The sequence below is a fragment of the Mytilus edulis genome, chromosome 9 (assembly GCF_963676685.1).
Source record: "Mytilus edulis chromosome 9, xbMytEdul2.2, whole genome shotgun sequence".
NCBI lineage: Eukaryota > Metazoa > Mollusca > Bivalvia > Mytilida > Mytilidae > Mytilus > Mytilus edulis.
In genome coordinates this window covers 29,827,069-29,852,579 of record NC_092352.1, presented here as the reverse complement: position 1 = coordinate 29,852,579, position 25,511 = coordinate 29,827,069, and the positions used below count along the sequence as shown (strand labels likewise).

The following is a 25,511-nucleotide window of genomic DNA, read 5'->3' as shown; positions in this document are numbered from 1 at the left end:
TTCGTAAAGATTACTACCATATTGGTATACGTACTTTAAACTATAAAGTTCAAGAGATACTTATTTGTGTTTACGAAGCTAATGATTTCTTTTTTGCATTGTGAATATATTTTGAAATAATATCAGTCAATGTCCTTTCTGAAAGTTGTTCACACTATGCATGACCATTGTACGTATTAACAAAGCATCGTATCATTGTTATGAAATAGCATGTGTAATAAATCATAGATCATTATTTTGAACAGTGGACATCTCCGAACAAATCAGACACACCCACAGGAGGACATGAACATTAGTCCCGCAAGCACAGGTATGAAAATGATTAAAGGCATTGATGAACCATTATACTCCAATTCAGATGATCCTGATGGTGATTTATCTATATATTCATTTGCAAAGGACCACACTGAACCTGGTGAAAATATAGATACACCAGAAAAACAATATGACAGCGTAACGTACAAGGAACCTCGAAATACAGATGAGGACAAGCACTATGATCATATAATGGAGGATCATTATCAGAATCCGTATTCGTAGTGTGGTTGGTTATCTCTAATAAATCAATTCATCATTGATACATAAAGCATCACATTTTATCATTGATACATGTATAAAGCATCACATTTTATCATTGATGATTAATAAGCATCACATTTTATCATTGATAAATAAAAAGCATCACATTTTATCATTGATAAATAATAAGCATCATATTTAGTCATTGATAATTAATAAGAATCACATTGTATCATTGATAATTAATAAGCATCACATTTTATCATTGATAATTATTAAGCATCTCCTTTTTCTTCGTCTCTTGCTTTAAACTAGTTTGCCGTTATTTCTTAATCGTTCTCGCCTTCCCTTTCTTATCTACTATATATAAACATAGTTATGCTTTTCTTAATTATTTTGTACCATTCCCTTTACCATATTTTCCCTTTGCTTTTCAAACGAGAAATGAACTTTTGCTATCCTCTAGCGTTTGTTGTCCAACTGTCTTGTATGAGTCTCAAACAGCCTTTTCACTGACAAAGGGTAGATAAATTTAAAGTAGTATGTTTGGCAACAACCGTTCTTCTGATCTCATTTCAGATATGTATGTCCAATATAATCACAAACTAACCATTCCAATTGCAGTTTCTGAAAATAAAACATCATTGATCAAATAAATACATATTCGTTTAAAACTATATTTTTAAGAATCCGAAAGGGCGTGTTAACAGTTGATTGCCACGTTTGGTAAAATTAAACATTCATTGGCAACTTTAAGAATTATTTCAAAGATTAATTTTGTAATCTGTAAACTAAAAACATTTTGGAAAGCTAATTTTAGGTTCAAATCAAACGTAAAAAGAAGTATATATAAGACAAACAGAAAATATGATGGCCAAAGATAACAAATAAAAGTTAAACAAAATTCCATTAAATACTTAACAGAAAATTAAGACTGATAAGCACAAACCTAAGCAAAATCTTGAGTGAACCAAGGCGTTCCGTAAGGATCAGCAGTTGCTGCTTCTCAAGTGATACACATTGTGTTACTGCTATTTGAATCCATTGGTTTGACATTGTCTTTGGTGATAAGCATTCCATATTAGTAGAATGTTGTCAATTGTCTTATAAATGTATGTGTTCATTGAATGTTGTTATTTTATAAGCCCTCTGAATGTTCAGTCATGGAATAGAATCTACCAGCTTTTTAAAGATTTTCAAAATTTTAATTTTAGATGAGGAAGAAGACGAGACATTTTCTCAAAATCAATTACAGTTAGAAGTTTCTTCCATATGAAATAAAGGAAATGTGGGCTAAACGGCGATGGCGTTTTATCTTGTCTCTCTTTTGAGTTTCTAGTTTTGTAAATAGTATCAGGTACATTTTTAGCTCACCTGTACAGCCATCAAAAATGGGCAAACCCCATTCCGTATAAATGGTATGCAATAATAAAACCTAGCATGACAAATTGTGAAACAGTACAAAACACATAAAATGAAGGCATGGTTAATGGTAAAAGCAATGAACGAAAAACAAATATGACAAACTGTTACCAAAGATAGTGAAATGACTGTTTCATTTATGAAATTTTATTTATAGTTTTTAAACGTCATATATCAGATCTATTTTCAAAACCTCCTTTAATGTTTACTTTGGTTTACACAAGAAAATTACTTCTTTCTTATAAAAAATAACCATATTATAAAAGAATAGAAATAGCTCAAAACGGAAATATATCGAGTATTTTGAGATTTGGAATATTTTAGGCATTTATTTTTAAAAATTTATACTAAAAGGATAATCTTAATTAAAACCAAATATTGGTTGGAATTTCAGCTATGTAGTACATTCAGGAACAAATTACTTCATTTGATTAGAGATTCTTTCGATGCAATTTTAAATATACCTTACCATTGATTGTACAGGGTATACTAATTGTTTGTGTGCCAAAACCTGCAGTCATTTAAGATAGTCGTCGTAGAATTTATATATGATATGAAGATATCCATTTGCTTTATTGATTTACGCCTATTTCTAAGTAATTATGTTTCATATGTAAATTATCATCTCTTTTTATTTATGGCTTGCCCATTGTTTTGATAGGTTTCATATATGTTTTTATACTTGCAATGTTTTGAATTGTACATGCACTAGGTAACCTTTAAACGTTGCAAGAATGTGTCGTTTGTGATTCGGTGCTTCCAAATTATGTGAATTTTTAATTCATTGAATTTTTGATACATTTTTAAAACTGTTAATAGTGAAAATGTATGTATATTTGAGTTTAAGTTCAACAAAAATTCCAAACCGAGCAATAAACACGCAGTGCAGATAAAAAAATCAGTAAAACAAATTCCTTTAAATAATTTTGGTACCTACAGCTATCCTGATATTCAATGTGAAACGTTATTCTGGAATTTAAATTCGTATTGAAAGTTGTCTGGACAAGTTTGTTTGGTTTTTTTTTTTGCTCACACAATTTGGGACTGAAATCATTCTTTATGCATGCACCGTTTCGACGCGCATAAATGAAATTTTGTAAATATTTGTATTTAAGTTCACTTTTAGAATAACTTGTGATAACTATTCAAAAGAGATTTTTATTTTTTGTTCAATGTTTTTGTACATAGTTAATTTAGTATTGCATTGTTTATGGACAAAATGTTAATTCAAAAAATGCCAAGAATTTCACAGAAGATCCATTCAAAAAGTTTTTCAGTGTTTACTTTGGATGAAAGTAGCTCCACCTGTGAATAATACCGTGTGAATAATTGAGGTATAAACACTAAAATGTCTTACTTCTAAACAAAATGTATCAGTCAACCAATAAATATTATAAACGGAATGGAGTTGTTCAGAACTGTTATCTGAGTATTTTGTAAAAAAAAAAAGAAACAATCTAAACCAAAACCAGATTTTTGTTGAAATTTAAAAAAAAATTGAAGGTTGGAATAATTTTTCTATAATCAAGATTACTATTGAAGACGATGTATCTGTGATTCTACGAGAAAAAAAAGAAATGTTCGTTTTTGTGCCAAAATCTCCAGATACATTTTAATAGACGTTGTAAAATTTGATGCTTTGTAGATATTAACATTTATTTTTAGTATTTTCTTTATTGATTAAGTTTTTTTTCAAGTTTTTTTTAAATATGCTTTGGCTGTCACTTATTTTTGATAGCTTTTATTCTTCTTATGTATAATGATATTTTTTTACTTACAATATTTGGCCTTGTACATCTATTACGTAATATTCAACAGTTGCAAAAACATTTACGCATTTGATATTGCAGTTTGTTTTGTTTATTTAATATATATGATTTTTTTTTAATTCACTGCACTTTTCGTATATTTCTGAAACTTTAGATAGCATAAAAAAAATAACAAAAAAAGTATTAACCTATGCAGGAGACAATCCGTTCAGAAATTTTTTTTTTAGAAATAAACGAACCTGTTTAAGTCAATTAATTGTTTTGATACCAACAGCTGATGTGACATTGTATACACATATAATAAACAGAAGAATAGTCCACTTCACGGTTAGTTCGGCCATATTGAATAGGGCAGATTTTTTTGAAAGAGGTGGAAATAGTATGATATTACGGGAAATCCAATGCATGTTTCCAAAACACGGTTCTGTAATAATTATGCTTTCTTGTATTTTTAGACCATTTTTACCTCCATTATGAAAATATACCCCCTATTCAATATTGCCGAACTAAACGTAAAGTGACTTATTCTTCTTTTTTGTTAAATTTGTATGCAATGTTACACCAGTTGTGCACTAACCGTGAAGGGGACTATTGTATTGGCGGGGAATAAAATCAAAAGTAAACACATTGGTGAAATAAAACTAAAATGTAATTGAGTTAACATATTAGCTTACCTTGCCATCATTTTCCAGTTGAGATTGTTACTTGTTAAGTGAAAAAATTTTGTACATTGAAATTATGTAAGTTTCTTTAAATTCTTAATCATTATTTGTAAAATATGTTTTACCAAATACAAGTTAATTGGTTTCTTAGTGTTTGTCTTAATTTTGCATTATCGTAACAACACTGTGTGGATGAATGAGTGTAGATTCTTCTCAAATATTGAATATTTTATGGTACTTCACACATAAGTTTTATTGGTTCTTTGATGTCCTGTGGTAGAATGCCTTTGAATTTGTTTAAACGATTGCATATTCATGCCAATAAAACATGGTTCAACTAAATAACACAACGTGTTACAATGGCACATGATGAATAAAATGACAATTTCATGTTTTGGTGCTTTTTAGGGGGATGGAATTTTGGCAAAACAAATTGACGGTGACGGAAAAGTATTTTTGAGCAGGCTTCGTCGCCTTTTACAAGTCATTTTTGAATTAAGAATGTGGATATTTAAAGAAGTCTCATTCATACACAAAAGAAAGATGAGAAGACGGGGTTTACAAAGCAGAATTTAAAATATTGTTGCGCTGAATTATCAAACCTCTTTCTGATCAATTTAAACTCGATTTGAATACTTTGAAGACAATTTTCAACTGATTTTAAACCATATAAGCTGATGGTAACAAGAAGTTTTACGTTGAAAAACAAAGTATTCAAAAGTGACCAATTACTTCGAGTCAGTCGTGAATCCGAAGGATTCCTAGAAACAAAAATAGAAATTAACCTGGCAACAAAAAATGTATATGACCACATTGAAGAAATCAACACCATGCGTACGTGTAACAATATATCTATATCAAAGAGACAACTGGATACTTGGGGGTTGGAAGGGGGTGAATTGTCGAATGTATGAGTAGCTTGCAAATTTAACTGTTAAAACGTACATTTTGGTGGCACTTGCCCATTCAATTTTGGTGTACAGTAACTGCATATTAAACCGGGTAAGAAACAGTGCTTACATACTTTTTTTATTTTTTAACCCTGTATACCACCATTTCCCATGTGAAATTAAATTTTTTTTAAAGTCATAAGAAACGAGTGACCGGTGAACAATAATGTTCTTCCGATTCTTGAACTAATGCATACAAACATCATAAACTTAGTCTTTTGTGCACGAATTTTTCCTTTTTTTCGCATAAATTTCGTATAATCGTCAATTTTTTTTTCAATCGGTCAGTGTTGTTGTGAAGATATGGCAGGTAATAAAGGTTCGTGGTTTGAAGCCGAAGTTTAACGATGGTCACCTGTTTGTCAACAATCAACAAATATCAACAAAAAAGCATGGAAATTGAGCACGTGTTCAAGATGTAAATTCAGATCCATGCGTATGGCGATCACCGGATTTTTACGAGATGGGTCACAAGGAAGCAATTAAAATAAAGTAAACTTCTTCTAAATATGAATAAATTAAAGAATTTTCTTCAGAAAAATGTATATGTACATAAGTTTTATAATGAAAACTATCAATTGAGATATAAAAAACATATGCATTATTTTGTTTTAATTTGAGGTTTCTTATGACTTTAAACATTGAACGGCAAAATTATTTTATATTTATCATATGTGACGTTTACATTTTATGACGTCAAACACGCGAAGCAATGCATGTGGTTTTTAAATTTGATAGATGCTTTTGTTAAATATTTGTTTGTTTTGAGATTGTGAAACAGTGATGACTGCTGTACCCATATTTTGAATATTTTACCTAGTATGTCTGTATTGTTCACGCATCGTTGTAAATATAATAAAACTTGATGCGATTGTCATACAAGTGAGAGGTTTAGCGCAACCAAAGTTTCTTCTTAGACTTTACTACTAGTGAATTATTCCCCGAGGGCATGATTAACTTGGTAGCGTTATGCATGATGAATACAAATAATACAACGCACAAACCGTCTGGGACGTCGCCCGTGTTACCAAGGTCCTCTTTTGCTGCACGGTACACTGTAGCATTTGTTTTATGTGTTCCACGAAATATCCTACGGGATACCCCTGATTTGGTAATTACTATTTTTAGAATTCAGATATTGTCCATAAATTACAGCCATGTTGAGTCAATATGTTCGACTGTTTCAAGACACCTGCTACAAGTGAATCGACACCTATCATTTCTTCTTGTAAACATAAAAAAAGGGCTGCGCTTTAGCGCATGATACGCCCGTCTTTTAACTTGTTTTTTATGCTTTAAATGACTTTATATGATCAACTAGAAATATATATACAAATCAAAAAGGGATGTTACATTAATATATTCACCAAAGTTTCATAAAATCCCCCTTTTTTAAGTATAAAAATGCATTACTTAAGAAAACGTAAAATCTAAAATTTACAAAAATGGAAAGGGAGCTTATGTCAATAGATATAAACAATTTATCAAAGTTGCAAAGATTTTGTGAAAGTGTAAGTTATTGTCCCAAAATTGGAAAACCCCCCCTTTTTTAAGCATAAAAATTCATAACACGGAAATGTAAAATCTGAAATTTATAAAAATTGAAAGGGAGCTTACATCAATAGATATAAACAATTCACCAAAGTTTCATGGACATTGGTGAAAGCCTTTTTGAGTTATTGTCCGAAGTGTTGAAAATCCCCCTTTTTTTTTATGAATAAAGCCCCATAAATCCAAAACTTAAAATCTGAAATTTATAAAAATTGAAAGGGAGCTTACATCAATAGATATAAACAATTCACCAAAGTTTCATGGACATTGTAGGAGGAAATTCCTTTCTGTTCATTTTACCAATAGAGAAATTGATTCCTATTTATTTTCAAAATCAGTCTTTTCCTATTGTATCCTACAGTTACACCAAACAATTGCACACAAAGTTTTTAACTATTAACTAGCATTGCAGGACCTTGACTTTGAACAATACCAAGACAAAAATCTCTGACAAGTGACTGTTCCCACTCGCCTTATAATTACAGGGGATCTAAACATAATTCAACATGAAAATCTCCGAAAGGTGATTTCTCATGATCCTAAGTTTAGAGAACCACAACACATCAATTGGAACCATAACTTCAAAATAATTATGGATTCCATTGAGAACTACGCTAGAGCACGGGCTAAACGAAAAGAAATTGAACTGGACATTTTGTTAGAATGAGTCAAAACTATCAGGTCTCAGATAAAACGTCGGATTCATAAGTTGAAAAAACTGTGTGAATGATCGACCAAAGTCCGTTTTAAGACACAAAGAGGCCGTGAAATGTTTATCATCCCTTCATGATTTATAAGTATGTTGTTGTTCCTGTGGACAAAGCTTCAAATAATATTGTCTTTGTATGTAAATCGTAATACTACGAATGTCTTGTAAAAGAATTAGGAATAAATGAGCATTCAGGTAAGCCAACATATAAAACATATCATTTGACAAGGATGAGATTTTGGCAAACTATAAGTCCTTCATGGCTTCAATGAACTTTACATTGAACAACAGACTTACCTTGTTTGTATTGGATACCGAAGCTTCACAAAATTCCGTACAAACAACGGTACATTGCCGGCTCATCTGCATATTTGACTAAAGAATTGTACATTAGATTGACTAAAATTCTGTCCGCATTGAAAGAGGGTCTTCAGAAATACTGTGATACTGTTTACTCTCGTAGTGATATTAACCATATATGTGGATTCTTAAAAATTCTAAAAAATTCTAAAGAATTCTTTTTCTAAAATTAGTTCTATCAAAACTTTTGATTTTTTAACCCTATATACTACCATTCCCCATGTGAAATTGAAATATCGCCTGAAAGAAATAGTCCTCAATGCCTTTCAACATTAAAATGGAAGCTTACGCTATAAATTTATTACTTTGGGTTATCATAAGGCATGTTTTGTTAAAAGTGAACAAAAAGGTAAAACACTTGCTACACAGAGGAACAAGTGTGAGTATGCTGAGGTTTCTTATCGACAACATATTTGTTGATTTTTTTAGGTAGACTTTTTGAACAAATTCATGTACAAGAATTACGGACATTTCAAGGCGATATAACTCTTATGAATTTTCTATTCTGGTTCCCATATTGTTCTCATCGTCTGGTGACCAGAAGATAAGAAAAGATAACTCCCCTAAACGAACACCCCATCAATAGATGTCGCTTTGCCTTAGGCATATCGCGTAATTAATGATAAATTATTGGCATGTATACGATAATTTCAGACGCAATAGATTTTCAAGGAAGGAACCCCCACTATGACTATAAACAGATGAATGGCGAGAATAGAAATAATTAAAAAAAAAAAAAAAGTTTTGCCGCTGAGACCTTTATAACGATGGACATACCAGAGACATATATACACATATATATGACTCTGGACATACCAATAATAAGAAAGGGAAAAAAAGGCTAATGAAAAAGTTCAAATTCGTTGACAAATGACCCTAAATACTCTAGGTCAGCGAAATAAAGCTTAATGATCCTTGATTTTAGAAGAAATTTCCGAAGCAGAGATCAATAATAAATTATCTGTTGATTTTATAAAATTGAACAAGAAGGTTATATGATACAGACCATTCTCTGAAATTGTATTTGAAAAGTAACTGTGTAAAACCAAAGTTGTGGAATAGAGAAAAGCTGTAAAGTCTGATTTTGTCATTGAATGTGAAAATTATTTGATTAAATATGTATTTATTGTTATTTCTGTATACTTTATTTAAGACAAATGTATCAACAAGTTTTGATTCGTTTATTCTACATTTGCCAGAGGTACAATGTATAGCGCGAGAGTTGAATTCTCACAAAACATCACGGATCATCACGGTTTCACTCCGCCGCATTTTTACGCCTGTCCCAAGTCAGGAGCTCCTGGTCTGTCTTTGTTAGTCTTGTGTGTTTTTAAATTTTGTTTCATTTATGTGTTTAATTTTTGGAGTTTAGTATGACGTCCATTAATTTTCATTAATTTATTCACAAATATTCGAAACTCAACTAGACCTAATTAATCCAACAGTGATAGACCCAAAGTAAGAAATCTTCTTTATTCGGAAGTTTAGAGAGAATCGCATTATTACCAAACATACACGGAACAGAAATTTAATACATTTTATAAACAAAGAACCAGTAATGACCGCTAATACACAGAAATCCTGACACAAAATTGTTGTGATTTAGGAAAGATTGTAACCTATCTTAGGTTTTTTATTGAGTATTCCCGTTAACCGCTGTCGGAAAGCAAACACACGAAAATAATTCAAAACAGAAACAAAATATCTAAAAGCGCAAAACATTTGTCAATGAGGAATGTCATGACACATGAAAGTCAGGAGCTCGTTTATTTCACCCCTTTTTTATTGTTTGTTTAATCAATTTTTGAAAATATTCGTTCATATTTCAACGTTTCTCAATTTATTTTCACTTAATAAAATTCGTTTTTTTATGTATAACCCTCTGTACATTATTATGTGTAGAAAAAAGAACACTCTTATACAAAAGAATAGAGGACAACAAATATAAATAAGTATGGTTAACTCGAATAAGAGAATAAGAGTTTTACAAGAAAGAAAAAAATGAAATATGAAAAGAATATTTTCAAATAAAACTTAACCAAAATGAAATGAAAAAAGGGGGGTCACTCAACAAGAGCCTGTGTGTGAAATACTTTATTTTCAATATAATACTTCCATGATAAGATAAAATAGTAACATATGGTATTGATGTGTGATACAGCACTGGAAAGGATTTGTCGTGGCCCCATGGAACGCTTAATTATATACTATGTAAATATTGACACATTCGTGTTTATATGGCAGTCAGTTTAGATCATGGAAGTATTATATAATACTTACATATTAGATCGATAATTATGGAACTATTCTTAAAAAGGATTTTCGATGTATTTTGTCATTTTTATTATCAGACGACATTTTATGAATATTCTAAACAATTCAATCAATGAACGAATGAGAACATAAAGATAACATATCCTACATGTACATGTACCAATGATTTTGACGCTATACTATCTTACTGTTTACATTCAAAATACTTGCATTTATCTCATTGAGCTCTTTCATATAATGACAACAACAATACCCCCTAAAAATAATAACAGGCTACCTTTTCATAATACAAAACGAATATATTTTTTTTTATATGTTTTGAATAACATTAAAATTTCACGTTGCCATGTAACCAATTTTTTTCAACAAAACAATCATCGTGTATTCAATTAATTGATTACAAAGTAATGTTATTATTACTCGAAACTGTACAAGTTAAATTAGACAGAGCCTCTCTTTAGAAAAAAAAACCCATCCCTTTTCTGTACTTTTCTCAAAGATGTCGACAGAACCACACTACTTAATTTTGATGTTACTTTAAAGACCTCTTTGGTATGACAGCAATTAGTCTATTGCTTAAAACCTAAATAGATATATTTATTATTTAATAATGGATGTAAAAAAAAATACCATCATAAAAAGAAGAATTCAACTAAATAACACCAACCACAATTAGTCTTTGAATACGGTCAATCGTAGTTGTCTGAATTTACGTTGTAATGCATAACAAAAATTATGAAGTTCCACTTTTAAAAGCATATAGGGACAACAGTAAACATTATTTTAAAATGATGATTTTTATACCATTTGAAAGGAAAACTTTTTGTCAATACTGTATAATTCATTAATTTAATTTACTACAAAAAATGAATTAAATATGATTTTTTTTATTAGACATGTATACTTCGTATTTGCTATATTCAACCAGAAGATGCCCCAACGTTCAACACGATGAGGACACCAGTAAATTTCAAGATAAAGTGAATTTTATTACACCATTTTAAAGCTATAAAATTGGTGCAATCTCTATAATTTGTTAATTGTATATGATAGCTATAGTACAGGCAAATTTGGAAATTAGTATGGCGTTCATTATCACTGGACTAGTATATATTTGTTTAGGGGCCAGCTGAGGGACGCCTCCGGGTGCGGGAATGTCTCGCTACATTGAAGACCTGTTGGTGACCCTCTGCTGTTGTTTTTTATTTGGTCGGGTTGTTGTCTCTTTGACACATTCCCCATTTCCATTCTCAATTTTAAAGTATTCGTTTATCTAACTAGTGGTCATAATTCCCCATAGACAATAACGTTAAAAAAAAATCAAAGATAACTGCTCTCTGTGGGATAGTTGATAAGGCCATCCAGCTGAGCTGTCCGCAATTCTTGTGTATTTGTAAGCATTCCTATGGGAACAAACTGTGCGCCTCTCCTTTTCGACCTCTTCTTATTTTCATATGAATCGGAGTTCCTTCAGACACTTGTCAAAAACAAGACGATCAAAGAAGCCAGATTTTTTAATTTCACTTTCAGATATATTGAATATATCTCCCAAAACTAGAAATTAACGAAACAACAGACACGGCGGAAGCCTCCTCATTTTTAGACTTTAATATACCTCAAATTTGACTATACTCAGTCATCTCAGTACAAGAATCTATGATCATTTCAATTTCCCCTACCTTAGCAATATACCAACTTCACCTGCTTATGGGATATACATTTCCCAACTTATTCGATATTTAAGAGCTTGAAGCTCCTACTCAGACTTTGTAAAAGTCACCAGTATCTGAGCAGAAAGTTGATGAACCAGGGGTATGTCAAAGAACATCTCGTCCTTTTTCTAAAAAAAAAAAACTCATCGGAAGGTACCAAGACCTTATTGATAAAAATACCGTATTGACGTCACAAAGACTACATGATAGATTCTACGTACTGACGTTGTTATCTCCTATTTTCATTTGTCTTTCTTCTATTATTAATATGACTTTTACTGTTTGGTCTTTTTTCTGTACCAAGTCAACCCAATATGACAGTTGTTGTCCATTCGTTTGATGTGTTTTATCATTTGATTTTGCAATTTGATTAGGGACTTTTTTTTTCAATTTTCCTCACAGTTCTGTATTTTGTGATTTTACTTTTGTCTGTTTATGACAGAAAGTGACCATGACTATATAAAATGGCTTTGGACGATTTTGATACAATAAGTCAAAAATTAAAAAAACAACAAACATGATAAAATTGTTTTTTATACAAAATATAAGAATTTCTTATGCTTAAAAAGACAAAAGACTTGAATTTTAACTTTAAAAAGTATCAAAAAGGTCTTAATATGAATCATAAAAAGTTGTATATTATAAACATTATGCTATGTAATACAAAAAAATCTCTCCGTAAGAGTATATTGTAGGCTCCGAAGGCAAATTTGTCAAAGTTTTAAATTGTTTACCTGATTAAAACTATTTAATATCTTAAGACCAATTCAAACACTACTCCTTTATTTTTTTCTCTCAACGAAATGGAATAATGTTATTTCCAAAGAAAAGGTATGTTTCGGTTAATTTTAATAGTTTGAAAGATGATAGAAATGTGCACAGTCAACAAATGGGTGAACGGACCAAAGATGAAAAGCAAGGTCATCATTAGCTTATTAAGGCCTATGGACACAGGAACTAAAAACGTACTGACATAACTACTAATTTTGTTTTTTCGTCTGTTTTCATTGTGTAAAATATTTATCGTTCTTTACAAATGTGTCCTTTAAAGGGTACAGAACTAACTTACTCATTCATAAATGTAAGTTCACTTCAACACAGGAGATTAGGTCATATTGACGTATTTTAAACCGACTAGAAATAAATAAATCATGGTCATGCCCATACCATCATATTTCATTTAAAGTCTTTCAACTGTTAAAAATCATGCAAAGTATTACGTCGTCCTACTTAAAATGGAAGAAAAGATATACTGATATATTATGATGACCAGTGCACTATGAAAACAAGTTGATGACGCATTGTTTGACCAGTCATGTTTACTAACAATAAACTACGACTTTATAAATATTTCAAATACCGGAAAAATAAATAATAATTGAAACACGATCGTAGTGATATAAAAAATAAAACGAATAATTAAAATGATAAATATATAGATGTAGTCATGGGTGAGCTTTAGGGAATGTGTAACAGTCCAACCGGAAACTTGATACAAATTGAGGATATAAAAACTGCCGAAGCTCAGTTATCCACAGTAAGATTAACAAAATACTGACAATGAGCATTCCGAGACTAGTATTCGTTCTGGTATCTTTATCATATTACATAGCAGGTATGTATCAAAGTACTTGTATTATATTTTTCTCGATTTAATATCATAATCTTACTTTCCTGAGGTTCATTTTATCTTTAATTCATTTATTTATTCATACGCACAATTATACCCCAATGGATTTGATGGAATACATAAAATTATCAAGAATAAAATAATTCATTAAACATGACAGGAATAGTAACAGACTCAGTAGCAGATATAATATTATATGCATATCATGCAGTTGTTGAATCCACTCTCCTCATTGACCACTGATTTAAAAAGGAAATTTATATAAATAGAAAAAACATTGTTCAACATACATTTTGTACTATTATATCATAAACATTAGTCTTCGATCGGATATGTTAAGAAATTTTTTGAAAACGTGGATATGAAGAAGACGATTTTTTCTACTGTCTACTTTATCTCATAATGCAAACTAAGAAATAAGAGGAGATATGCAGTTATTTGTGATAACATCGACCCTCGGGGATTGTGTTAATATATACAGAGACAGGTCGTCTTTACACCTTACAGGTCATATATATAATTTGTCTTTTAACATGAAATGCAGCGTTGACAGTAAAAATATCAATATCTTAACCAAACCAGGAAGGCTAATACATTGTTAAGAGAATAAAAGGTTTTAATATTACATAATCAAAGTATATACTATAACTTTTAACATTTTGTGAACCGTTAGGTGTGTATTATGGTTACCAGACTAAAATATAACATGTACATGTATAAAGAGAACGTCTGAATATTTCAAAAGTATTGAGGTTCATATGGGAGGATGGTAATAGGCTTGATTTTTGGATAAAAGTGGGTCACTGGATTGTAAATATTGTACCAAAGAATATATGTATCAAATAACATTAAATTCAGATACATTTTAGCTTTATAATAACCCCAAAAGACAATGAACGAATTGTAAAAGAACATGTTTTAAATTTCCAAAATACGTAATTTATATTTGGGTTGATAACAAAATAAACCCACAAGCATCCGTTCAGTTAATTTGAAGAAAATAAACAGTGAACTGATACTTTGATCTAACCAGGATGTTCTAAGACCTAAAAAGCTATATAACATACACGGGACAGTTTAATGACTTGACTATGCATGAGCGTGAACATTTTATACGTCCGGTGACACATTTGATAAAAAAAAAAATTATAAAAAAGATATCTTAATTCATGTACATTTTAAAATTACCTTCATGTGAATTCGAGATTTGCGATACATTTTTTGATGCATACTAAAGATAAGTCAAATTACATATTTGCAGTTTTTTTCATCTCTATGTATTTATTGAAAAATAAACGTTCATGTGAAGAAAAAAAATAGTGATTTAAGAACCTCAAGTACAAACATTAAGCTGTGATATTGTGACTATCGGTAAAAACTAAAAATGAGCATGTTGGTGAAGCGAACATGTCTGAAAATATACTTGCATTTAATAACATTGTTAAAAATTTTAGTTAAAGGCACATAAGATATTGGCCTTACAACTTTAATGATAGTCCTATCCATTTTAATTTTTATTTTCAAATCATCTTGCTTTCCATCTTGTAGCCTCCAGCACCAGCTCCTTTCTGTCCACCTCATTGGGTTTTTTTCTCCTTAGAGCGACAGGCTCGTCAGTTATTGGATATTAATATAAAATTGATAAAACTTGAATTATGAAAAAGTAATTATTGAAACTGTAAATCTGTATTGTCGTCTTTTTACCATTCCTTTACCTTCCTTTTTTTTTAATCTCAAAAAAAGATTGTTATTCTCTGTATGAACAATATATTTATTTCATTTTTTAGAATCCACAGAATACAAGAGAGTATGTTACTACACTAATTGGTCGCAGTACAGACTTGGCAACGGGAAGTTCCTCCCCAGCGATATAGATCCTTCCTTGTGTACACATATTATCTATGCATTTGGCAAACTCAATGGCAACTTGGTACAGAAACTAGAGTACAATGACTATGAACTGTAAGATTTAGTTAACATCATTTAACTAATGAGTTTGCTTGATCTTTTTTCAAGGGAAAAAGTATAGACTGGTATTAATTTGTTGGTTGATATCAAATACAGATTGAATATGTCGCTGAAACATACAAGACGGTGTTAAAAGTACAGGAATTGTCATCGAAATCATCCATACTTTAAAACTCAAATATATCGGATTTATAGATTAATTCAAAATTGAAACAATCCGTTTAATTTGGTAAACTACTGTGTTTATAAATTTATTTTGTTTAATATAAGATTCAAATGTGTTTCTCAAAGAAATGAATAAAGTTCCCTTAAGTAACCTCGAAGTAGGATATAAAGATTATAAAATAAAGCGGAAGAAATCATTTGTATTTTAAAATTTCTATATCTATGACAGGTATTCTCAGCTAAATGATTTGAAACGACAAAATCCATCATTAAAAACATTACTAGCCCTAGGTGGATGGACCGCTGGCAGTGTAGTGTATTCTCAGATGGTCAGCACCCAAGATTCAAGGGCAGAATTTATTAGTTCAGCCATACAATACCTGAGAAAATATAATTTCGATGGATTAGATATAGACTGGGAGTATCCGGCAAACAGAGGTGGTCAACCGCAAGACAAAGTCAACTTTGGATTACTAGTTAAGGTATATCTATTTTCATGTACGTAATGGATTGTATAAAGTTTCAATACAAAAATGAAAATTAAATGCACAGAATATACTTCTTGGTACACGATCAGCCACCTTATTTGTGTACTTGTGCACTAACCGTTATTTTTGTAATATTGAGTCTCATTAACGCTTCCTCACTTTCTGAGTCGTGTTCATATTTGTTCGTAATTATTTTTTTAGATTATATATGTTATTAATCTTTACTTGACAGGAAATTAAAGAAGCTTTCGATGCAGAGTCACAAACCTCTGGATTAGTCTGTCTCCTTCTGACTGCTGCTGTGGCTGCGGGAAAATACACAGTCGATACCGCCTATGATATCCCCACAATGGCACAGTAAGCTTTATATATATTTGTTAGCGGCAATAAGTGAAATTAGGCATTAAGCTTAAATCCTAGGCAATAAGCTAACGCCTAGGCAGTATGTCTAATGCCTAAATGATGTTTAAGCTTAAATCCTGAAAAATGTGTGCAGACATTAAGCTTAATGCCTAAAATATAAATGCGAGTAAATAAAAGACATTTATTCATTTAAATCAAAATATTTTGTTAAATAATAACATTATGAGAACTAGGTTTATCGAAATTGTTCAAAGAATGGTCCTATAAGGTTACATTCTTAGGACAGACATTATGATAATGTTAGGACCGACTTACGACATGTCTCAGCATGCACAACGAAGCTATCTGAGCTTTATCTTTGGGGATTATCTTATCTAGTATGTTTTAACCGCTGTCCGGAATATTGGCATAAAAAAAATATCAAATGAAAAAATTTAAATATTGTATCAAATTTAACCAACAACTTTAATCAAAAAAACGATTCAATATTAGAAAATACTTTTTTTTTAATTTAAAGGTAATAAATAATTTTGATATTATAATTGTACATTTAAACTTTTTGAAACAAAAAATTTAAGTAAAAAAATATAAATACGTTTTATATTAGAATTGTATTGTAAAATGTTAGAATTAAATATATAACGTACATCTTTCATATGAATCCTGAGTACTTCAAATATTTTATTCTATCACTTCAGGCAAAAGTATGATTTTTCTGATGCAAAACTTCAGGGCCAAGTTTCATCCTAAATATAAAAAAGAAGATGTGGAATGATTGCCAATGAGACAACTGTTCACAAGAGACCGGAAATAAAATCACTAATAAAATATGTTATTTATATTAAAACGCATCAAATAATAGTTTAAAAATATGAAAACTTGATAGGAATTTATGTTGAAATCATTGTGTTATCACAAGTTGTGGAACTGTTTAATAACAAAGAAAATTTACTTATCCAATAAAAAAAATGGAAAATGGTGTGAGCAAAAAATCATATCGTAATTTTGTCTACTTTTGAGCAGTTCAAACCAGCTCGACTAGTGAAGTGTACAAATGTTCAAATACATATTATAATTATTCTATAGAATTGCCCCCTTTTTTATTGGATGCAATCTACTTTTTTTAAACTTAAAATCTTTTTAATATTTTGTAATACCACAAAAACATGAAAAAAGTATGTCGTGAGTTAATTCTGTTTTTTAACTGTTAAAATTACTAATTAAACTTACTTTTGAAGATCTGTCAAATAAATGTATATTTATACATGTAATATTAGAAATATAATTAAGAAACGACTTTATATCAAGAATAAATCACTAAATATGTATAAATTCCAGAGTCTAATTATTGCCTAAAATTATGTTCGGCAATAGGATGAATAATCATCATCAAATTTCAGGAAATAAGCTTAATGCCTGAAAATTTCAGGCAATAACTTAATGCCTAGGCGTTAGCTTATTGCCTAGGATTTAAGCGTAATGCCTAATTTCACTTATTGCCGCTAACATATACATGTATATCATTTTAGTATCACGATAACCAAGATTAAGTATAAACACTAGACCACAGATATTGTGTGTGGAGATCCCAATACGTTTCGCTTGATGTTGTGTGGACTTCTTTCTCTTATTTTGTTTTCTTTATATGCGTGCAACAATGATACGATGAATTTTGCCAAATTGTTTCCTTGCATTCAGTACAATAAATTCATTAAAAGAGGGAGGAAAGATACCAGAGGGACATTCAAACTCATAGATTGAAAATAAACTGACAACACCATGGATAAAAAGGCAAAAGAAAAGACACAACATAGAAAGCTAAAGACTAAGCAAGACGAACTCCACTAATAACGTGGTGTGATCAGGTGCTCAGTAAGGGTATGCGGATCAAATTGTGTTCAGAACATTAGTTTTTTATGTTGTGGTATATCTTATTATGTTCAGGACTAATTCAATTCAACATTCTATTCAATATTATCAGATTATTACATGGCATTTTTCATATCGCATGTATTATCAGCCCTAGATTCAATATCAGCCCAAGAGCCGCATGGCTCGAGGGCTGATATTGACCGAGGGCTGATAATACATGCGATATGAAAATTGACATTTCATGATCTTTTTATCATATGCTTCAACAATGGAGAAAAATTCAGAATAACAGATTCATATAGTTCCCAAAAAGAAGTTCAAAGAGGGAAAGTTCACGCACGTTGGACCACTTTAGTACATTCGATATGACATCTTTCTATCCTATATATAATGAATCAACAGAGAAGAAAACATTTTAATATGGAAGAATCGACAAAAATTCAACAATGAAGATAATGAGCAGTTTGGAAAAGTAAACTTTTTTAAAAGTAATTTTCTAAATTTTGTTTGAAGCTTTACAAAAAATGCATATATATGATAGTTTGTTTGGGTTTTTTACCGTATGATAATAGCATTAAATTAAAGTATTTTCCATATTTTTCGAATTGGTGCGTAGCGGGCTGATATGAAAAGTTTATCACAGCCTTGAACCTAGGGCTGATAATACATGCGATATGAAAAATGCCATGTAATAATCTGATAATATCATGTTGCATGTTTACTATGTTTATTTATTTTTATAGGTACATGGATTTTATCAACATTATGTCTTATGACCTTCATGGATCCTGGCAATCTACTACGGGACATAACAGTCCTTTATTTCCTAAGTCTGATGAGTACGGCGATCAGAGATACTTAAACATTGTAAGCTAAATAATATCCGGAAAGATTGGATTCATTAAGATGTCAATATATTCAATACATTTCTTTATTTTATTTTTTCAGATCTTCTTATATTTTACATCAAGTTTAACTTCACGATAACCATTTATATCCTGATTTGTACATGTGTCACTTTTCTGCATGCTAATTTTCAACTACTGCATAAAGTCTTGAAATGACACATGACGATCTAGAAGCCAGCTTATAAATACAAAAAAATAGCACTCTGGTTTTGAGAAAATATTTTATAAGCGTACTACCAAAACAAAATATACGTAGCACATCTACCCTAAACCTGTAATGCAAACTCGTGCATAAGTAAATTTGGGCTCAATATTGTTAACCATATTTCTCATTCAGAAAAGTTTACAAGCTACTACATAAATTAAATTAGATACCCATGCAGCAGCAGTAAGAAGAAGATATGTTTCAGAAAAGTAAACATTTGCCGTTTAAACAGCCGGTTCTAATTCCGAATAAAGGAGGAGGGAAGTCATTTTTCTTCTAATTGGCGCAATCGTATGTTTTATTTTTGGCGCAAATGATACCATGTAATTTTAAAACATGTGGCACAAACGTAGCATTGGAGAAAAAAAGTTGTGGCGCAAAAGGACGCATTTTTGGCGCAAACGGATCTCTCCCAAATTGGTCGGGTAACACTAAAAAGTTGGATTATAAATAAGAGTTACAGATTATATAAAACTTTGTCACCACGTATTGTAACAACTCGAATTGTTTTCCATGGTATAAACTAGTGATTTTTGTCAAAGACTTGAATATGATCCAACACATTCCAGATCAAAAACTTGGTTGAGTAAGAATATGCTTATCTGGTATAGAGAGGATTATAACAATTGAACAAATAATTCAGTTTACTTTTTTATGGTTTCAGGATTACGTAGCAAAGTACTGGAATTCATCAGGTGTACCGAAAGAAAAATTAATTATTGGTTTAGCTACGTATGGGCGAACATTCACATTATCTGGTAGTCAGACAGGTATCGGAGCGGCGGCTAGCGGGCCTGGTATAAAAGGGCAATATACCAGAGAAGCTGGTGTCATGTCGTATTATGAGGTATTTCATTTTATCCTTTTTTCATTATCATTATTTCTTGCAAAAACATTCGTAAATTTTGTTAGAACAGGTTTAATTGTTCCAATTAGAACGTGAAGTTTGTTTTTTTTTCTTCTAAAAAGAACACGCACCATTGTGTTAACCACTAACAAAAACATCAATAAATCAATAAGTCCAGAAACAAATCTGATTTTCAGCACCGCCATATTTTAAGCACATGTTACAAAGACAAATCTACACCAAAATTCTCCTGCAGCTGTTGTCAGTCTTTATTTTATTTTATTTAAGTTTAGAAAATTCTTTCTTCTAGAGATAAAAATCTTCCAATTCCAATCAACAATATTTAAAAAAAAATACAAAGTAACTATTACTCATAGAACTTATAATTGTAACAGATATGTGCTCTTCAAGAAAGTGGTAAAGGCCAGACAGTGTACGACAGTGAACAGATGGTTCCATATTATACTGACGGTTCATTGTGGGTTGGTTTCGACGACGAAGTTAGTCTTGCAATTAAAGTAAGCATTAAGTTTGACTAATTATTCTTTTATGAAAACTTTATGAAAGTATGAAATCAGTAGTAGCAAAATATTTAAAAACAAACGCAGGGTAACTCCAATATTGTCATTTCCTTGTCAATTTCAGCTGTTACAAAATTCCTTCATAACATTGAATTTAAAACATTTTTTTATTCAACTGAATGTATGGTGCAAAACTACAGCAAATAGACGACGTGATATTGCTTGGCTAGACTATGTTCATTTTTCAGTGTAGAGAAATTGGTTGTAGACATTTCATTATACACAAAAATCTATCACAAAATGGTACGTGTTTTTATAAGTCCGCAATAAAGTAAACTACGACATGAAAGTTAAATATACATATACCAATACCAATATACATAATAGAGAGAATGTTAAAAAAAAATAGCATGCCTTTTGTCAGAAGCCTCTAATAAGAACGTACTATGCATCTGCCAAGCTCTATGATAGATTCTAGACAAGTTTGGAGAACATTTATCAAAAGGCTTTAGCTGACATTCATATTCTAATGAAATGCAAAACAAAAAGAAACTTTGATTTAAAATTTAGTACAGTGAATAACCAAGTCTGATATGTATGCTGTTTATTTGTAAATTTATAGTTCATATAGCTTGAACCTTGACATAATAAATCTATGGAGAGACGAACATACTGAATAACAGATATCGACCAATGCTGCTAGTTCCTGTTATGGTGAATAAGCATAGAAATTAGTTGTAGCAAGCGCACTGTTTTGTGTTTTATTTCATCGTGAACATCAAATCTGCAGATTTATTCAAAATATTTCTATTGTTTTTACAGATTGAATGGTTGGTGTCAGAGGGATATGGTGGTGCCATGGTGTGGGCTCTACCTCTTGATGATTTCAGGCAGACATGTTCTAAAAGTAATCGTAAATTCCCTCTTCTAAATACAATTAAGGATCGACTTATTATTGCGGAGAATGGTGGGACGCTTACAACTCCTGCACTCCCAACTGGAATGTTTACTGCAGTGTCGACAACATCAGGTCCAACGAAACAGGGAGGGTCTAGTTCAACAACGCAGAGAGGATCTGGTTCAACGACACAGGGAGGAACAGGTTCAGGTACGTCGTACAAAAAAATGAACAAAAAAGGATAACAATTAATAGTTGTACAGAGCACAAAATAATAACAATTGTTAAAATGAATTTTTTGACACCATTATTCTGAAATGATCTAAAAATGCTTATCAATATCCTATACATATTTCATAAAAAGACTTCTACACAATTATTATATTGAGAATCCTACTTAATAATAAAAAATGACTCTTTTTCATTCATTCTTTTATCATTTCTTTAAATAGTGTGAGCAACATTAAATCGGAAAAAATAAAGCAATCGAAATTTGTTCCAACATTTCTTAGTAAAGAAATTTAGTTGAAATATGGCAAAAAATTGACTTAATATCTTTGTATCTTTTTATATTGCCATCTTAAAATACGAACATTCTAAGAGATGGATATAATTATTATAAAAGAATCATGGATACCCCATGTCTCCGACACACTCATAAAAATTTCAAAGAATCCAGATATATAACTTTAATCCACTTAATACAACCTCCTATTTATGGTAGAAATATTTTACATTCGTGGCAATTGGCTGCTGTCTGCTCTTTCTTCGGGTTAATGTCTCAGGCTTTGAAAAATTTTCTGTTTCTAGTCTTTATTCTACATGCGACATATGCATAGAAGTTACAAATGTTAGCATCTTCAATCGACTCTTGTTACGGTATGATAAATATTATCAGGTTAAATATTTAAAGGTACGAGCTTGTAAGTTGTCAGGCAAATGGCTTTTTATCATATTGAACCAGATCGAACTTTTAATTGACACAAGCCTATTAACTCTTTCAAATCATTTCTGCTACCTACAGCCTTATGGAAAAATAGACTTATCTTAATTTTAAAACATTTTACAGGCTTCCAATGCTCAGACAAAATCAGTGGACTCTATGCTGATCCAGAAGATTGTTCCAAATTTTATAATTGTGAAAGAGGAGTAGCTTTCCACATGAACTGTCCAACCAATTTACTGTATAACTCAAATAGAAAATACTGTGATTATCCCAGTAACGTAGTCTGTATCATACAAACCGATACATCAACTGAGGCAATATCGACATTTCCTCCAACTTCATCGTCTGTTTCACCAATAGTTACGTCCAGCTTTTATACATCGACGATTTCGTCTGATTCAACAACTTCGTCATCATTTCCATCGACGTCTAGTATTCAAAAATCGCCTTCGACTAGTTCATTAGCTCCATCTCCATCCATTTCATCAACCCAAAGTTCAACGGTCACTTCCACATCCATATCTCAAACCTCAAGTCAAGATACAATGTCTTCATCAATGACGCCTGGTACTTCAACAACCCCAACAGTCGATCTATCTCCTACAGGTAATTCAGATAATTACTTTTTTGTATTTTTACACCAGTTCCTCTATAAGGTAAAACAAAAAAATATGCTTAACGTTTCTCTAATATCAACAAATGTTAAGTACATCATATCATATTTTTAATCTATAGCCAATTTTATACTCTAGAAACCCTCATACGATGTTAAAGGTTTCAACTTTAAATAAGGCTACGTTTCATTCCATGATAAACTAATGACTTTTACTTTTGTTATTAAATATAGATGTTTATATTCAATTTGTGATCTCTAATTTCTTCTTTCAGCATTCTGTGCGTCTAAATCTATCGGTTATTATCCAGTTCCTGCTGATTGTAGCAAGTATTATCGCTGTTACCCCGGAGGCGCAGTACAAGGATCATGCCAACAAGGACTTTATTGGAATACTAACATCAACATATGTGATTGGCCAAGAAATGTTGATTGTAGTAGACAGACGGTAACGTCTGCAAAAAGTACAATGTCAACAACACAGGAGCCTTCGTCCACAAGTACCATCAACTCTTCAACAATAACAACAACAACCAAACCTCCAACAAGTATCATCATGTCTTCAATAACATCATTAGATTTAACTTCTACTACACAAACTGTATCAGTATCACGTACAAGTGTGAGTACGCCTGTCACAACATCCAGTATCAGTACTATTACAACTCCGAAATCAACTACTGAATCTCCATCAATATTTCCAACGCAGACGACAATACGACATACTTCGACAACGTCACAACCATTAGTTACAACGACGTCACATCAAACAGTACCTTTAGGTATGTACAACCAAATCTTAAGATTGTGAAAAGTTAAATTATTAATACACTATGAATACAACGTCAAAAAAAAAATTGCGTGGATTATTTTTTTCTTCAATACAAAAAGATAGATGATATGGTCTGATAGCCAATGAGACAATTGCTCACCAGAGACCACATGACGTAGATATAAGAAAACATAGGTCACCGTATGACCTTCAAGAATGAGCAAAACCAAAACCACAATAAATGTAAATTAATTTTAAAATTACAAATGTATATCTATTGAAGAATATTCTGTACGAGCTTATATATTATGCAATCTTTACACTAAAAACTATACTTATATGTCTTTTTATACAAAAAAATGATTTTAACAAAACAAAACAGACACTAACTTAAGAAAATAAATTGACAGAAACAACATGTAAATCATTTTATTATAATTTGCATTTTGTATCAGTCAGTATCATATCAGGTTGTAGTTATGAATATTGTTGATAATGACATAAAGCACTTGTAGTTTTTATTTTTTTATTTTTTTTTTTTAGATTTCTGTGTTAGAAAGGCTCTTGGGAATTATCCACATCCACAAGATTGTTTAAAATATATAACATGTGTAGGGACTACAAAATATATACGTAGCTGTCCTCCGCCATTGTGGTGGAATACTGAAACAGGGAATTGTGATTGGAAAAAAAATGTTGATTGCGACGAATAGTGCTATATTTATTGGTCGAACCACTATTGATTGGTGGTAGAAACTCAAGTCCTCAATATGTAAACATGGGCCTAGTCAAACTGAAATCCTTATTATGGTGTTACTGTCATTCAATTTGATGAACACACTACATTATAAGATATAGATCATTTATTTGCTGGTGTTTGAACATAAATTTGAAGAATTTTACTTCATTTTAACATATTGCTTTGTACTTATAAATGTTACTGTATTGTTTTTTATTTATATAAATGTTGATTGATCTCTTGTTTAAAAGTGCAATAAAAATTTACGGGTAGTTTAAATCTAGTCTTATTTTTTGTATCTGATAAAAAATAATTCAAAGAGTAGGCCAGTTTGAGGGTTTTACGCTATAAGTATTTTATGTTGTTGGTTTTTTTCCTGAATGAACTGGTATCGAGCATCCATGATGGATCTTTTCCCAGAGTCAAGTGGCGTTTGCTCTTCAATTGGTGTGTCTTAAATCTTTACGGGTGACACATGTGGAGCAGGATCTGCTTATCCTTCCGGAACACCTGAGATCACCCCCAGTTTTTGGTGGTTAGTCTTCAGTGTCCTATGTTGTGTCTTGTGTACTATTATTTGTCTGTTTGTCTTTTTATTTTTAAGCTATGGCGTTGTCAGTTTATTTTCAATCTATGAGTTTGACTGTC

At 31.0% G+C, this 25,511-nt stretch overlaps 2 protein-coding genes across 3 annotated transcripts in view; both read left to right on the top strand.

Moving 5' to 3' along the window:
• The window catches only part of LOC139488064 (uncharacterized), a 222,688-nt gene extending 218,765 nt beyond the window's left edge, over nt 1-3,923 (top strand). Inside the window, exons 9-10 of the mRNA XM_071273404.1 lie at nt 246-310; nt 1,734-3,923. Of these exons, the coding sequence (XP_071129505.1) occupies nt 246-310; nt 1,734-1,795 (127 nt within the window). The 3' untranslated portion in view covers nt 1,796-3,923. The remainder of the gene's footprint in view (nt 1-245; nt 311-1,733) is intronic.
• The window catches only part of LOC139488063 (acidic mammalian chitinase-like), a 32,442-nt gene extending 7,300 nt beyond the window's left edge, over nt 1-25,142 (top strand). Inside the window, exons 1-11 of one of the 2 annotated variants that reach the window (XM_071273401.1) lie at nt 13,107-13,543; nt 15,346-15,520; nt 15,921-16,173; nt 16,412-16,536; nt 19,158-19,281; nt 20,192-20,374; nt 20,770-20,892; nt 21,718-22,003; nt 22,863-23,345; nt 23,628-24,134; nt 24,668-25,142. In XM_071273401.1, coding sequence (XP_071129502.1) covers nt 13,489-13,543; nt 15,346-15,520; nt 15,921-16,173; nt 16,412-16,536; nt 19,158-19,281; nt 20,192-20,374; nt 20,770-20,892; nt 21,718-22,003; nt 22,863-23,345; nt 23,628-24,134; nt 24,668-24,837 — 2,484 coding nt within the window. In that variant the 5' untranslated portion in view covers nt 13,107-13,488 and the 3' untranslated portion in view covers nt 24,838-25,142. Of the gene's footprint in view, nt 1-13,106; nt 13,544-15,301; nt 15,521-15,920; nt 16,174-16,411; nt 16,537-19,157; nt 19,282-20,191; nt 20,375-20,769; nt 20,893-21,717; nt 22,004-22,862; nt 23,346-23,627; nt 24,135-24,667 lie in introns of those variants that run through there. The other variant, XM_071273402.1, reaches the window with a different exon arrangement.
• Nucleotides 25,143-25,511: the final 369 nt, after the last annotated feature.